Source organism: Oncorhynchus kisutch, linkage group LG27, assembly GCF_002021735.2.
Source record: "Oncorhynchus kisutch isolate 150728-3 linkage group LG27, Okis_V2, whole genome shotgun sequence".
NCBI lineage: Eukaryota > Metazoa > Chordata > Actinopteri > Salmoniformes > Salmonidae > Oncorhynchus > Oncorhynchus kisutch.
The window spans coordinates 37,211,280-37,228,039 of NC_034200.2; the positions used below are offsets into that span (position 1 = coordinate 37,211,280).

The window sequence follows — 16,760 nt, forward strand, 5'->3', positions numbered from 1 at the left end:
TTTGTACGTCTCGGCTTGGTGCTCTGGCTGCCATCGCTCTATTCCGTTTGTATGTGGGACTGGGGGAAGGGGTCAGTAAAAGTGGCTTGCCCGCGGCTGGCACTGTTCTCCTAGTCCACGGCGCAGGCTCTCTTGACAATCGTGTGGTATTCTTGAGGGGGTTGGTGTTTCCGATTAGTGACTTCCTCTCCCGGGTGCCCGAGTCTGAGTTGTGGGACGCGGAGATGGATTGGGTCTTTGGTCGGAGCAAATGTCTTGTTTGCCTGGGCGGTAGTTGCTCATCCCGGCTTTCTCCCGGCTTTCTCCCGGCTTTCTCCCGGCTTTGTAACATCTCCTATTTCCAGTTCCTGGAGTTGGAGGGAATGGAGGAAACGGGGCTTCTGATGAGGAAGAATCCCCCCAGAGTGAGGGGCCTTAGCACAGGTCTGAGCGATCAATCAAATGTATTTATAAAGCCCTTCTTATATCAGCTGATATCACAACGTGCTGTACAGAAACCCAGCCTAAAACCCAAAACAGCAAGCAATGCAGGTGTAGAAGCACGGTGGCTCGCAAAAACTCCCTAGGAAGAAACCTAGAGAGGAACTAGAGAGGAACCAGGCTACATCTTGGCCAGTCCTCTTCTGGCTGTGCCGGGTGGAGATTATAACAGAACATGGCCAAGATGTTCAAATGTTCATAGATGACCAGCAGGGTCAAATAATAATAATCACAGTGGTTGTCGAGGGTGCAACAGGTCTGCACCTCAGGAGTAAATGTCAGTTGGCTTTTCATAGCCAATCATTCAGAGTATCTCTACCTCTCCTGCTGTCTCTAGAGACTTGAAAACAGCAGGTCTGGGACAGGTAGCACGTCCGGTGAACAGGTCAGGGTCCCATAGCCGCAGGCAGAACAGTTGAAACTGGAGCAGCAGCACGGCCAGGTGGACTGGGGACAGCAAGGTGTCATCAGGCCAGGTAGTCCTGAGGCATGGTCCTAGGGCTCAGGTCCTCCGAGAGAGAGAAAGAAAGAGAGAAAGAGAGAGAGAATTGGAGAGAGCATACTTAAATTCACACAGGACACCGGATAAGGCAGGAGAAATACTCCAGATATAACAGACTGACACTAGCCCCACTACACATAAAGTACTGCAGCATAAATACTTGAGGCTGAGACAGGAGGGGTCGGGAGACACTGTGGCCCCATCCAACGATACCCCCGGATAGGACCAAACAGGCAGGATATAACCCCTCCCACTTTTCAGCGATCAGTGCGCCCCTCCACAAAAACATTACTGTGACAACAGTTCCCCCACGTTTGGTTACTGCTAAACGGGATACCATGTCAGCCATTGCCAGAGCCCCTTGTGGACATAAGGGGGCTTCATGCAGGCTATACAGTCTTGTGGAAGCACTATGTACGTTGAACGCTTGTCCATGTTTAAACCCCCTAGAGTCGATTGGCACAATTTAAGTAACATCCTTTTTAAAAATCCCATCAGAATCCCTCAGATATGGGATACCCATGGGGCGGCGCACAGTTGGCCCAGCATCATCCGGGTTAGGGGAGGGTTTGGTAGGCAGGGATGCCCTTGTGCCATTGCGCTCTAGCGACTCCTGTGGCGGGCCGGGCTCATGCACGCTGACACGGTCGCCAGGTGTACGGTGTTTCCTCCGACACATTGGTGTGGCTGGCTTCCGGGTTAAGTGGGCATTGTGTCAAGAATTAGTGCAGTTTGGTTGGGTTGTGTTTCGGAGGACGCATGGCTCTCGACCTTCGCCATTCTTGAGTCCGTACGGGAGTGCAGCGATGAGACAAGACTGTAACTACCAATTGGATAGCATGAAATTGGGGAGAAAAAGAGGTAAAAGTTTAAAAAAACAGACCATGAAACATCCTGAAAACCGGTCTACAAACTATTATGACCACTCTATGGAAAGGGGAGACTCTCACAAACACGATTCCTTTGTTTTGGCACCAAAGTTCCAACGCCTGCCACTTAAACGCATACAGCCCTCCTTGATTATCCTCGGCCAGAGATTTGGGGTCTGTGGGCTTGGCTACTATTCGTCTGCAACGGCGTATGCATTTAAGCGGCAGGCGTTGGAACTTTGGTGCCATAACAAAGGAATGTATCAAGGAATAATGAAGTAATCCTTTTCAGAGTGCTCTGGGGAACATTTGAATGTCCCTACAGGAGCTTTTTTGAGCAGGGTTATTCATTCTCCACTTTGAAAGTGAATATGGCGTCTATGTGGGAATTGATGGCTTGTGACCTGGCGGTGAGGTTCCTAAAAGGGTGTGCGTTTTGGGCTCTCGGTGAAGAGAGATACTGAATTAAAGGAATGAATCCGTGCCACAGGGTTATCACCTGTGGAAAGAGCCTTGTCAGGCCTGATTTTGAATTCTTCAATCGAAGTCGAGAAAGAACGACTCTCCATAGTTGTGTTGTGTCTCGTTTCCCTCCGGGGAACAGTAGTCATAAAGTTACGTTTATTCACCAGAGTGATGTCCTATTTTTGTTCATCAAAGACAACCTTAAAGTCTGTGTTAGGGAGCGGTAATTCGGTGGCAAATGAAGGTTGCAAATGACATAGGCAAAAAGAACATGTATTTGCCGTGTTGTCTTGCAATGTTACTTGTTGCTAACAGAGTGGATGATATGGAGTGGATTATTTAACACAGGATTGTTTCTTTTCACGTTGTCATACAGGCCAATAATGTGGAGTAAATGCAATGTTGTTGATCTCTTTGTATTTTCAAGTATTGTGGTGGCAGCATCATGTTATGGGTATGCTTGTCACCATCAGGGACATGGGAGTTTGTCAGGATCAAAATCCATTTGAAAACGAGCAAAGCCCAGGTAAAAAGTTGGAAGAAAACCTGCCATAGTCTTCTGAAAACCCTGGGATAGAGTTTTAAAAAAATCTGTGGAACAATTACTCAAAGTTTTATGCCAAAGATACACCATAATGGCATTCCAAGAGGTGCTGAGTGGTACAATCTGTTCTTAATTAAATCTGCTTGAAAACAGAAACAAGGTTTTAATATTGTTGTCCATCAATGATTCCCAACCAAATTTACTGAGCTTCAGCAATTTTGACAAAAACAATGGATGTTTGTTGCCCTAAGAGTTGTGCAAGGTTGGAAGAATATTCTTCAAATTATTAACAGCTATAATGGCTGCCAAATGGGCATTCACCAGGTATTAACTCTGGGGTGTGAAAACATACACAATCAATACATCTTCACTTAATTCATTTAGAAAATATTCTATACATTTTCTTTCATTTAGAAAATGTAGAGTAGGTCAGTAGATCGGTGGGGGAAAATCGAATTTAATCCTATTTTTTTTATTTAGTTTTAAGGCAGCTAAATGTGAAGAATGTGCAAGGGGTGTATACACTTTCACTAGCAACTGTATTTATGTCATTATTTTGACTTTGATTTTTTTAACCTTTATTTAACATGGTGGAATTACTCAGATTTGAACCTTTTAATTTATTAGACATCTCGTAAACATCCCTTTGGCTGTATATTAAGGTATTTGTCAGTAACTTTAATGGACAACTCATCCAAATGATATCACCTCTAGGGAGAATGAAAGAAAAAATAAAATAAAGCTTTTTACCAAGATATGTTTTTGTGTCTGTCCTTACCCTGATGAAAAGCTTACAAAACCCTAATATTTAGAAAACAAAAAGCCTATTCTCCACAGTCAATTTGCATTTGTTATCTTAAATCTGATCCCAATACGGAATTGATTGTTCTGTGTACAGGCAAACAATGCTGTCCATCCCACTGTGTACCGTTGGAATGTGAGCATTTTCAAAGAGCCCAAAGCTGCCCACCCCTGGACTACTTTCCTAGTTTTGCATTGTTTGTTTCATGTTCAGATAAAAGTCTGTGTGTGTGTGTGTGTGTGTGTGTGTGTGTGTGTGTGTGTGTGTATGTGTGTGTGTGTGTGTGTGTGTGTGTGTGTGTGTGTTCGTGTGTGTGTATGTGCGCGTGTGTGTGTGTGTGTCTGTGTGTGTGTGTGTGTGTGTGTGTATATATATCTGTGTGTGTGTGGCGTGTGCTCATCCGTCATTCTTTGGAAAACAATCATTCATTTTGCCCCAAAGTGAAGCAAGGTTTGTGGCTGTGTTCTGAAAGTCAAAAGGTTGCAACTGCGCCTTTCTTTGAGTCAGAGGAAAACATTTTTGTGAGTATCCATGATATAATATATAATTAAATTATTATGATATTGTTATAATTAATAATATAAAATGTTTGATTATCTTTCTTTAGGTTTTTGACTGCCTGTTTAAAAGGTCTTGCAATTATTTTGCAAGTTTGTAATTCTGATTTACTGCTCTAAATGTTTGTTTCAGTGGTTAGCCAACAGAACCATTATCTTAGCTTGATAGCCATGAATCTGCCATGAATCTGCCATGAATCTGCCTTGATTTGAGCTGTGAGAAGTGAGTGAAAAAAAAAGAAGCAATAAGTCGGCTAGTTAATGAGGGTTGGTCTTGATTCTCTAGTCTCACACACCCTGAGTCCTCGGAAAGCTTTCCTATTGTTAAACCAATCCTGAAATGTTGTTTTCAAGAAAAGTACTCCCGTGGGAATCTGAGTATGTTCTCGCCGTGCTTGTTAAAACACACTGCAGCGGGCATTAGCAACTAGCTGCAGTGACGTTAATGATGTCTTTTGTGACATGGAGGTCAGTTGTATTCTGATTGTAAAAGGATGTTTTTAAGATATCATTTTAGTGATCAGAAAATTACATCTTTAACTGTTTGTAATCTGGTCAGATAACATCCAAATATTTGACGTCTTTCCCCAGACATTTTGATGTTGTCATTAAAAAATAAATATTTGTCTGGGACCAGAAAATGACTATCTCTCTATTTTTCTCTTTCCATCTCTCTTTCTCCACTCCCCATGTCCCATAGGCCACAGGTTCGAGGATGTCCCTGCGGTTCGCCGTCACCTGGTCAGGAAGAGCAACAAGGGTCAGGTGGTGCACATCAACAAAGACCACAAGGAGCCTAGTGCCCGCAGCCGCAAGTTGGATCGTACCCCACATGAGGTGGGTACTAGGGGGGCGAGGGGTACTGGTTTACAGTGCCTTGTGAAAGTATTCGGCACACTTTTCAGGCTTCAAATATAAAGATATAAAACTGTATTTTTTTGTGAAGAATTAACAACAAGTGGGACACAATCATGAATTGGAACGACATTTATTGGATATTTCTAACTTTTTTAACAAATCAAAAACTGAAAAATTGGGCGTGCAAAATTATTCAGCCCCTTTACTTTCAGTGCAGCAAACTCTCTCCAGAAGTTCAGTGAGGATCTCTGAATGATCCAATGTTGACCTAAATGACTAATGATGATAAATACAATCCACCTGTGTGTAATCAAGTCTCCGTATAAATGCACCTGCACTGTGATAGTTTCAGAGGTCCGTTAAAAGCGCAGAGAGCATCATGAAGAACAAGGAACACACCAGGCAGGTCCGAGATACTGTTGTGAAGAAGTTTAAAGCCGGATTTGGATACAAAATGATTTCCCAAGCTTTAAACATCCCAAGGAGCACTGTGCAAGCGATAATATTGAAATGGAAGGAGTATCAGACCACTGCAAATCTACCAAGACCTGGCCGTCCCTCTAAACTTTCAGCTCATACAAGGAGAAGACTGATCAGAGATGCAGCCAAGAGGCCCATGATCACTCTGGATGAACTGCAGAGATCTACAGCTGAGGTGGGAGACTCTGTCCATAGGACAACAATCAGTCGTATATTGCACAAATCTGGTCTTTATGGAAGAGTGGCAAGAAGAAAGCCATTTCTTAAAGATATCCATAAAAAGTGTTGTTTAAAGGTTGCCACAAGCCACCTGGGAGACACACCAAACATGTGGAAGAAGGTGCTCTGGTCAGATGAAACCAAAATTGAACTTTTTGGCAACAATGCAAAACGTTATGTTTGGCGTAAAAGCAACACAGCTCATCACCCTGAACACACCATCCCCACTGTCAAACATGGTGGTGGCAGCATCATGGTTTGGGCCTGCTTTTCTTCAGCAGGGACAGGGAAGATGGTTAAAATTGATGGGAAGATGGATGGAGCCAAATACAGGACCATTCTGGAAGAATGATGGAGTCTGCAAAAGACCTGAGACTGGGACGGAGATTTGTCTTCCAACAAGACAATGATCCAAAACATAAAGCAAAATCTACAAGGGAATGGTTCAAAAATAAACATATCCAGGTGTTAGAACGGCCAAGTCAAAGTCCAGACCTGAATCCAATCGAGAATCTGTGGAAAGAACTGAAAACTGCTGTTCACAAATGCTCTCCATCCAACCTCACTGAGCTCGAGCTGTTTTGCAAGGAGGAATGGGAAAACATTTCAGTCTCTTGATGTGCAAAACTGATAGAGACATACCCCACGCAACTTACAGCTGTAATCGCAGCAAAAGGTGGCGCTACAAAGTATTAACTTAAGGGGGCTGAATAATTTTACACGCCCAATTTTTCCGTTTTTGATTTGTTAAAAATGTTTGAAATATCCAATAAATGTCGTTCCACTTCATGATTGTGTCCCACTTGTTGTTGATTCTTCACAAAAAAATACAGTTTTATATCTTTATGTTTGAAGCCTGAAATGTGGCAAAAGGTCGCAAAGTTCAAGGGGGCCGAATACTTTCGCAAGGCACTGTATATGGCCCAATTCTTTCCTTGCTTGAACATCCATTTGGTAGACAGGGTGGCAGTATTTGTTGTTTTGCTACCACTTTACCTGCATTTTTTTTATTTAACCTTGCAAGTCAGTTAAGAGCAAATTCTTATTTACAATGACTGTCTACCCTGGCCAAATTGTGCGCCGTCCTATGGGACTCCAAATCACGGCCGGTTGTGATACAGCCTGGAATCGAACCCGGGTCTGTAGTGACACCTCTAGTATTGAGATGCAGTGCCTTAGGTCCATCATACAGTAGACTTATATGACACTGTCATATGCTATTACGCTTTGATTCGACCCCCTACCGAGATGTAGACCAGTAGAATTACTGCTGGTTACAAGTAACAGGCACTGACGTGTGAGTAGCACATGTCAAGTCATTATTATGATGAGAGTTTGGTTTTAAGAAGTCAATGTGTCACCTGTACTTCAACTCCCTGCCTTGGTACATAGGTCAGTTAGGGAAATGTGGGAGAGAAAGACAGAGACGTTAGAAATGAATGAAGGGACAACTTTCACACGCCACAAGAAAAAAGCAGAGAGGTAACACGACACAAAGGGGCTCTAAGATGTAAGCCAGGGAGTTAAGTTTGTTGTATTAGGGTAACCAGGTAAAGTTCACTCTCTTCTGTGTGTGTGTGTGTGTAAGGTAAGGCTGTTCTGTCAGATTTGTCAGTATCTCTGCTTCTCGCTCACCCAGCCAGTGGTTGTGTATCGATCCACATCTCTGTTGGACAGAATGGTTCGCTTGGAGTTCGTGGGTCGTATGGCACGGCATCAGAAGGTAGGGTGGTTTTGGACCAGCACAACCCGGTTTTAGCCTAGGTCACTTTGGACTTGCCTTATTAGCCTTCAGATAGAAGTTTAAGTAACTGTGCAGTCAAAATCTAACACCACGCCTATACAGCATGCTGTGTTTGTAAGGGGGAAACCTAGTCAGTTGTACAACTGAATGCGTCTTCCACATTTAACCTGAGGGCTGCCATAATCAACATCTTCAGCCGTCGGGAAGAGGGGGTTAACTGCCTTGCTCAGGGACAGAACAACACATTTTTACATTGTCCTGCTCAGGGATTTGATCCAGCAACCTTCTGGTTACTGGACCAACGCTCTAACCACTAAGCTACCTGCAGAGAGTTGATGCATGCTGGATACATATCCTAATGTCTTCATGCACCTGTCCTAAGTTCATTGGAACATAGTCTGGTTGATACAACACTTATTTTGGATAGGGAAACTTCAGGATTCACAGCAATAATAATAGAAACACGAATGCAAGTATAGTCTAATGTACACATTTTTTGGGGGGTTATGTTACACATGAGTAGGAAGTCACCTAAAATGTGTGTGTGTGTGTGTGTGTGATTCTCGTTGTGCCAGTATTGAATTTTAAAAGCCTGTTATATTAAATGATGTGCCCTTTAATATAAAGCACATTGATGTAAAAAACTAAAATCTGATTTCCTGAGTGGCGCAGCAGTCTAAGGGACTGTATCTCAGTGCAAGAGGTGTCAGGATAGTTCCTGTTTTGAATCCAGGCTGTATCACATCTGGCTGTGATTGGGAGTCCCATAGGGCGGCGCACAATTGGCCCAGCGTCTTCTGGGTTTGGCCGGGGTAGGCTGTCATTGTAAATGAGAATTTGTTCTTAACTGACTAGTTAAATAAAGGTTCAATTAAAATAAAGAAAGACTTGCCAAAAATCTTCATTTTGACATGTCCCTCGTCATGTTTTTCTGATTTTAACCCCAAGATTTATCCTATGTTTGCACCATCATTGTAAAGCCCTAGTTATATATTTTTTTCTTTGACAAAGTCCTTTCTAAAGATGATCATTTATTTCATGTGATTAGCATTTACATCTGTCCGTAATTTTAAGGTCAATCTTGTTACGCAAACATTCGTTTTATATATATATATATATATATTTGACATATAATAGTAAAATCATAGTGTAAAAGCAGGTGAGCTGGTTCTACTGTTTTTAGCCATTTTCTGGTGTTTTCTGGAAAACTGCATTGAGCATAACACGGCAACCCTGTTGCCATAGATAGGTAGATAAGATAGAAATGTTGTAACAATAAAAAATATAAAATATAAAAAATATATATATAATAAAAACATTTATTTAAAGTTTTGTGAAGCTTGCATTCAGTTGGGGAAATGGGGAAAATATATATTTTTTTATGACGTTGAACATGTGCTCTTTATGACAGAATGTTAAAATCAAGTTTGAAAAAAAGTTATTATACGACCTAAAAGGAGGAGCAGGTTATTGCTTGACCTGACGGTGGTGGTGGGGTTATGGAGGGAGAGCAGTTCTTTCAGATAAGGAGGGGAATTGCCATGAATACACTGCAAAGTCAACAGGAGGGTTTTTGAATTCAATCCTGAATGAGACAGGGAGCCAGAGCAGAGATGCCAGGATGGGGGTGATGTGATGGTGTTGAGACGGGGAGCCAGGATGGGGGTGATGTGATGGTGTTGAGACGGGGAGCCAGGATGGGGGTGAAGTGATGGTGTTGAGACGGGGAGCCAGAGCAGAGATGCCAGGATGGGGATGATGTGATGGTGTTGAGACGGGGAGCCAGAGCAGAGATGCCAGGATGGGGGTGATGTGATGGTGTTGAGACGGGGAGCTAGGATGGGGGTGATGTGATGGTGTTGAGACGGGGAGCCAGGATGGGGGTGAAGTGATGGTGTTGAGACGGGGAGCCAGAGCAGAGATGCCAGGATGGGGGTGATGTGATGGTGTTGAGACGGGGAGCCAGAGCAGAGATGCCAGGATGGGGGTGATGTGATGGTGTTGAGACGGGGAGCCAGGATGGGGGTGATGTGATGGTGTTTAGACGGGGAGCCAGGATGGGGGTGAAGTGATGGTGTTGAGACGGGGAGCCAGAGCAGAGATGCCAGGATGGGGGTGATGTGATGGTGTTGAGACGGGGAGCCAGAGCAGAGATGCCAGGATGGGGGTGATGTGATGGTGTTGAGACGGGGAGCCAGGATGGGGGTGATGTGATGGTGTTGAGACGGGGAGCCAGAGCAGAGATGCTAGGATGGGGGTGATTATCCTTCACTCTCACCAGGATCCTGGCAGGGTTGCTCTGGATGTTTTGGAGCTTCTGGAGAGTATGTTGCATTAGTCCGAGGGGGAGAGCATGTACAGAACAAACAGGATAGGGTCCAAGAACAGATCCTTGTGGGACACTACAGGTGATGTGGTGGGAGCGAGACTTGGACCCATACTCAGTCCTGTCTAAGAGGTAGGAGTGGAACCAGCTCAGAGCTGGTCCAGATAGTCTGTTGTGTCCCGGAGGCGCTTCAGGAGGATGGGATGATCAACAGTGTCAAACGCTGCGCTCAAGTCCAGGAGGATCAGAGGACAAGGAGAGCCTGCATCAGCCGCCATCAGCAGGTTGTTGGTGACCCTGAGTAGGGCCTGTTTCAGTGCTGTAGGCCAGCTGGAAACCTGACTGGAACTTCAGCAATTGGTTGTTCTGATCGAGATGGTCTTGGAGCTGCACAGCAACCACTTTTTCCAACACTTTGGAGAGGAAGAGAAGATTGGATATTGGCCTGTAATTAGCCAGCACTTCCGGGTCTAGCGTGGGCTTCTTCAGAAGGGGGCTGATGACAGCGGTCTTAAATGCAGGTGGCCAGATTGGAGGGAGTGGTTAACAATCTGGGTTGTTAGAGGGCTGAGTGCAGAGAGGCATGATTGGAGCAGGGCTGTTGGAACAGGATCAAGAGGAGTTTTCATTATGGAGATAGTTTTCTATATTGTATGTGTGACCTCTCTTCCAGGTGTTTGTAGAGCTAAACGAGCTGGTGATGGATAAGAACCAGGAGTTGCAGTGGCGGGAGACGGCTCGCTGGATCAAGTTTGAGGAGGAAGTGGAGGAGGAAACGGACCGTTGGGGAAAACCCCACGTCGCTTCACTCTCCTTCCGTAGTCTCCTGGAGCTCCGAAAGACCATCTCCCATGGTGAGAGAAAGAGGGGAGAGTGAGGGAAGGTAGGTAGGATGAGTGAGGAATAGAAGGGGGAGGAGGGAGAGAAGGAGTTGGGAATAGAAGGGGAGGGGGGGTTGGGAAAGGAGAGGGTGAAAGAGAGAGGTGAGAGGGGGAGGTAGAAAAAGTACAGATGAAGATAGAGAGGAAGGGAGAGATTGGGGAGGAAGGGAGAGATTGGGGAGGAAGGGAGAGATTGGGGAGGAAGGGAGAGATTGGGGAGGAAGGGAGAGATTGGGGAGGAAGGGAGAGATTGGGGAGGAAGGGAGAGATTGGGGAGGAAGGGAGAGATTGGGGGGAAGGGAGAGATTGGGGAGGAAGGGAGAGATTGGGGAGGAAGGGAGAGATTGGGGAGGAAGGGAGAGATTGGGGAGGAAGGGAGAGATTGGGGAGGAAGGGAGAGATTGGGGAGGAAGGGAGAGATTGGGGAGGAAGGGAGAGATTGGGGAGGAAGGGAGAGATTGGGGAGGAAGGGAGAGATTGGGGAGGAAGGGAGAGATTGGGGAGGAAGGGAAGAAAATGGGGAATAAAAAAAGGGATGGACAAAGGCAAGAAAACGAAATAGTTAGTCGTGTTAAATGGAAACTTTGGGGATGTGTTCTTTAGGTGCGGTGCTGCTGGACTTGAAGCAGAAGACCTTGCCTGGCATCGCCCATCAGGTGGTGGAGCAGATGATCATCTCTGATCAGATCAAAGTAGAGGACCGGGCCAATGTCCTCAGAGCCCTACTACTCAAACACAGGTATGTCTCTCTTCTAGCTGTCTATGATCCGCCTGCTACCCTGCTACGTGCAGTCTATCACTATCATAGACACACGGTACATATTCACAGTGTTTATTTACATCATTTGTCACTTCTCAAATTCAGGTATTACTTTAGTTGTACTACACAAACTCAGTTCAGCCGTTCTCTCTCTCTCCTCGTCTCTACCCGCAGTCACCCGAGCGATGAGAAGGAACACAGCTCTTTCACGCGGAACATCTCTGCCGCCAGCCTGGTCTCACTGATGGTGAACCACCAAAACAGCAGCAACCACACAGGCCAAGCCGAGCCCTCTGTGACTGACCCCCTCATGGATGGAGGAGGGGCTGCCGGCACCCTCACAGACTCCCGCATCGACGTGGAGAAGAGCGAGGTCTTGGAAGTGTGGATGTGTCTTTGTGTCTCTGTGTACGGGATGTTTGTGTGTCTGAGCGTTTTTGCGAGCTCAGTGTATTACTGTGTTGTTTGAGTTGTGTTTGTGGTGTGTGTGTATTTATCTTTGCCCTGTTGTCTTGGGTGAGTGTTTAATGTTTTTTTTAGTCTGAATGTGTGCGTATTGTTGGTGTCTAAACTCCAGTGTTCATCTACAGAAGGACAATCCTCCCATATTGGGCATGCACAGGTCCAAGTCCAAGCATGAGCTCAAGTTGCTGGAGAAGATTCCGGAAAATGCAGAGGCCACTGTCGTCCTCGTAGGTGCGCCTTGCTATTTCACTCACATTTCCAGCGATGATGTTGTTGTTATTAATATCTGTATTAAAGCATGAATTTTTGCATGATCCTCCATTAGGATTTTGCTTCAATTGTACTCTAATCTAACACACTGGATCTGAAAGTGAAAAGCCCCGCTGAGTCTGATAGTCCGATCATCCTAAATTCAATAATCCATCAAGTTCAATTAAATGTACCAACTGTCTCCCGCAGGCGCCGTGGCCTTCCTGGAGCAGCCTTCCATGGCGTTTGTGCGTCTGCAGGAAGCCGTCCTGCTGGAGTCCGTGCTGGAGGTTCCTGTTCCTGTGCGTTTCCTCTTCCTCCTCATGGGCCCACCCATCGCCAACATTGACTACCACCAGATTGGCCGCTCCATCTCCACACTTATGTCTGACAAGGCGAGTTAACTGTTTGGTGACCCATACTGCCCTGTTGTGGATCAGTTGGTTATACTGTTGTGTGACCCATACTTCCCCACATGTGGCTCAGTTGGTTATAGCGTGGTACTAGAAACACCAAGGTCGTGGGTTGAACTCCCACAGGGAGCACATACACATACCAACAAAAACGATGCAGTCACTCTCCTGTAGATCACTTTGAATAAAAGCATCTGCTAAGTGGCGTATCGTTACTGTCTGATGAAAACCTTGGAACAATTTTCACAAATGTTCATTATTTTACGTCTACTGAAAGCAGTAACTCCCCTCAATGTACTCTGAACATTTCATGACACTAGGACCAAGAAATTCAAAATAGCTTCTGAAGTTTGGTGATTGTATGTTCGTTAATGGTAAAATACGGCAGTTTTTTTCCATTTCCTGAAAAGTTTCTGTTTTGGAGATAAGAGATTTTCATCAGACAGCAACGATATATTATTGTTATTATTTTACCGCAGCACTTCCATGAGGCGGCATACTTAGCGGACGAGCGGCAGGACCTGCTGAATGCCATCAACAGCTTCCTGGACTGCAGCATCGTGCTGCCTCCGTCTGAGGTGGGTGGCGAAGAGCTGCTGCGCTCGGTGGCCCGCTTCCAGAGAGAGATGCTCCGCAAGAGAGAGGAGCAGCAGGGCAAGGAGCTCAAGGTCAAAGAGCCAAAGAGCCCAAAGGATAAAGGTAATAGAGAGAAGCATACACAGATATACATACGTATACTACAGAGGAACAGGAGGGCAAACTACAGACCAAAAGCCCAACGATTCCATGGTCAAGGGTGATAAAGACACATACTGAAGGAAAGAGCTTGAGGGATGACCACCAAATAACCCTTTTCCTTCTCTCTCCCTCAGCTCTGCAGGCGCCCTTCAAACCTGGGGTCGACCCTCTGCGCCGTTCAGGCCGCCTGTTTGGGGGTCTGATCCGGGATGCCGCACGGCGCTACCCCAAATATGCCAGTGACTTACGTGACGCGCTCAACCCCCAGTGCATGGCCGCCATCATATTCATCTACTTCGCTGCCCTGTCGCCCGCCGTCACCTTTGGAGGACTACTGGGTCAGTCAGTCAGTCAACCATCGGGGGAGGGAGGGAAGTCAGGGAGACAGTTAAAAAGAAGAAGGACAATATTGGAGCCCTGACGAAACATTTTATGAATCGAAATTAAGCTAAAAAAAAGAGGGATAGAGCATATTGGTAGTCATGTCATTTTGAGTCGGTATTCACTTCCTCTTCTTCTTCTCTAGGTGAGAAAACAGGGGGGTTGATTGGCGTGTCGGAGCTGATCATCGCCACGGCAATGCAGGGGGTTATATTCTCCCTCCTTGGGGCACAGCCTCTCCTTGTGGTGGGCTTCTCTGGACCCCTGCTGGTGTTTGAGGAGGCCTTCTACTCGGTGAGCAACTAGCCTAATTCTTCCTAACTCCCCCTTCTCCCCAAATTGGGCACTTGTTCACTCACCTGCAAAGAATTTACAAAGAATTAACTGGTTGCAAAATTCCTAAGAGTTTTCTGTTTAAAAAAACGAATCCCGTTTAGAGGAGTTGAAGGATTCCTTTCCTTCCTAATTCCAAAAATCCTTCAACTGAAAAAAAACCCTGGAAACTTTGTGGAAGTTTCTGGAAATGTGCAACCCTAGCTGGTGTAAGGAATATGGTTAAATGTGCGCATGATAATGACGCTTTCTGAACGTCACCCAACATTTTGTCTGGTGTTTCTGTCATGCAGTTCTGCAATGCCAACGACATGGAGTATCTGACGGGCCGGGTATGGATTGGCTTCTGGCTGGTGCTCATCGTTGTCCTCATAGTGGCCTTCGAGGGAAGCTTCCTGGTCCGCTTCGTGTCGCGCTTCACCCAGGAGATCTTCTCCTTCCTCATCTCCCTCATCTTCATCTACGAGACCTTCTCCAAACTGGGCAAGGTGAGGTTGGAAGGAAGAGTGCCCATAAACACTGGGCTGGAGCTGATTGGGTTAAATTGTCCACTGGCTAACAAGTTTGCCATTCATAGCTAGCATAGATGCAGTAACGAGGTCAATGGAACTCAACCAAAACAATAGAAATGCCATGGAAATGCGTAGGGGAAAGATGCCGAAGGGGGAAAGATCCCGAATCTCCTCATTGCCCCTCAGCAAAAAAAGTTACAATACATCAATCGTGACGAATATCCACTTTGTAAGATCAGATTGGTTGAATGTGTGCCAATCCGACATCCTTCTATCCCCACGGTCTACGTTCCATTGACCTCTTTACCGCATCTATACCGTTGCATGCATTATGACACCGCCGAGAGCATTTGAAACTGAAGTCATCTACAGCACACCTGACACAGATGTCATGGTGCAGGAAGGAATGAGACTCATGAGAAAACTGTCTGCCTGTCTGCCTATGTCTGTCTGTCTGTCTGTCTATCTGTCTGTCTGCCTGCCTGCCTGCCTGTCTATGTCTGTCTGTCTGTCTGTCTGTCTGTCTGTCTGTTTGTCTGTCTGCCTGTCTATGTCTGTCTGTCTGTCTGTCTGTCTGAATGAAAACCGACCCAGATCTTTCAAGAGCATCCTCTTCAACGCTGTTACCTAGTCAACGGCACATGGACATCATCATCATGCAACCACACTGTGGTCGACGTGCCTGACAAGGTGGTAGGAGAGCCCAACACAGCCCTTCTGACGCTGGTGCTCATGTCTGGAACCTTCTTCATTGCATTCTACCTGCGCAAGTTCAAGAACAGTGCCTTCTTCCCTGGCAAGGTAAGTACAGACCAGAGCCATACAGTGTTGGCCAAGGGAGAAAAAAAATATATTATTCAAAATGCCTTGACACTCGTGGCAGTAAGCAACCATATCATATTCAGTCCGACATGTTCTGTGTCTCAGCTCCGTAGGATGATTGGAGACTTCGGGGTTCCCATCTCGATTCTCATCATGGTGTTGGTGGACTACAGCATAAAAGACACCTACACCCAGGTGAAATATAGGTCACGATCAAATATAAAGAGAGTCCAATCAGAAGTGAGAATAGCTCAGGTTGACCTTTTCCCGTTGACCCCCCCCCCCCCCTATACAGAAGCTGAGCGTGCCCACAGGCTTCTCGGTGACCAGTCCTGAGAAGCGGGGGTGGCTGATCCCTCCTCTGGGCTCAGACGGCCAGTTCCCTGTCTGGATGATGGGTGCTAGCATCCTACCCGCACTGCTCGTTTTCATCCTTATCTTCATGGAGACGCAGATCACCACGTAAGGAATCCCTCTAACCCCTCACCTCTGCAACCACATCTTACATACAGTATTATAGAGCAATTGTTTTTTTTATATAAGTAATGGGGCCAATGTGTGACATTGGGGTCAACATTTCAAAATGGTTGAAACACACATAAAAAGGGTTTTTCATGCAGTTCCACATGTGTACTTAGAGGAATACAAGTGAATATATATGCGAATCGGCCCATAACTCCACCAATACAACCACATAGGCTTAGGATTATACATCCTTTAAGCAGGGTTCATACAGACAATGAAGTTCACAGAAGTAGAAATAAAAAACGTTGGTTTCTTTTACAGAAACAAAGCATGTCTGATTTTGTTAATAAAACATTTGTTTTACTCCTGGCACCATTATGGCACACTGGGTCTCCCTAGTGGCACAGCGATCTAAGGCACTGCATCTCAGTGCTAGAGGCATCAATACAGAACCTGGTTCGATTCCAGGTTCACAACAGGCCGTGATTGGGAATCCCATAGGGCTGCTCACAATTGTCTCAGCGTCGTCCGGGTTAGGGTTTGGCCGGGGTAGGCTGTCATTGTAAATAAGAATTTGTTCTTAACTGACTTGCCTAGTTAAATAAAGGTAAGTGGTCTCAATTGGGCTACCCTGAATAAATACAAGAAACAAATTAAATAGGAAGTACATTGTCCAGGCAATTTTTATGTCTATTTCATATTATGGAGATATTATCTATATACATGCAGCAGCAACTACACTTAAACCACTTGACGCTGTTTTCCATTGTGCACCTTAGGCTTATTACTGGTGATGGTTCTAGAACTCACCATTGGGCCCATAGGTTTATTACTGATGATGGTTCTGGAACTCACCATTGGGCCCATAGGTTTATTACTGGTGATGGTTCTAGAA

The 16,760-nt window shown here is 45.5% G+C and overlaps 1 protein-coding gene across 3 annotated transcripts in view; it reads left to right on the plus strand.

The window, feature by feature from the left end:
- LOC109871953 (anion exchange protein 2) overlaps positions 1–16,760 on the plus strand; it is a 57,867-nt gene that overhangs the window by 34,266 nt on the left and 6,841 nt on the right. For all 3 annotated transcript variants that reach the window (XM_020462999.2, XM_020463001.2, XM_031807055.1), the window contains exons 7-19: positions 4,920–5,056; positions 10,520–10,700; positions 11,331–11,466; positions 11,662–11,860; positions 12,078–12,183; positions 12,412–12,596; positions 13,094–13,313; positions 13,487–13,690; positions 13,879–14,027; positions 14,360–14,554; positions 15,173–15,379; positions 15,506–15,595; positions 15,696–15,862. In XM_020462999.2, coding sequence (XP_020318588.1) covers positions 4,920–5,056; positions 10,520–10,700; positions 11,331–11,466; positions 11,662–11,860; positions 12,078–12,183; positions 12,412–12,596; positions 13,094–13,313; positions 13,487–13,690; positions 13,879–14,027; positions 14,360–14,554; positions 15,173–15,379; positions 15,506–15,595; positions 15,696–15,862 — 2,176 coding nt within the window. The remainder of the gene's footprint in view (positions 1–4,919; positions 5,057–10,519; positions 10,701–11,330; positions 11,467–11,661; positions 11,861–12,077; positions 12,184–12,411; positions 12,597–13,093; positions 13,314–13,486; positions 13,691–13,878; positions 14,028–14,359; positions 14,555–15,172; positions 15,380–15,505; positions 15,596–15,695; positions 15,863–16,760) is intronic.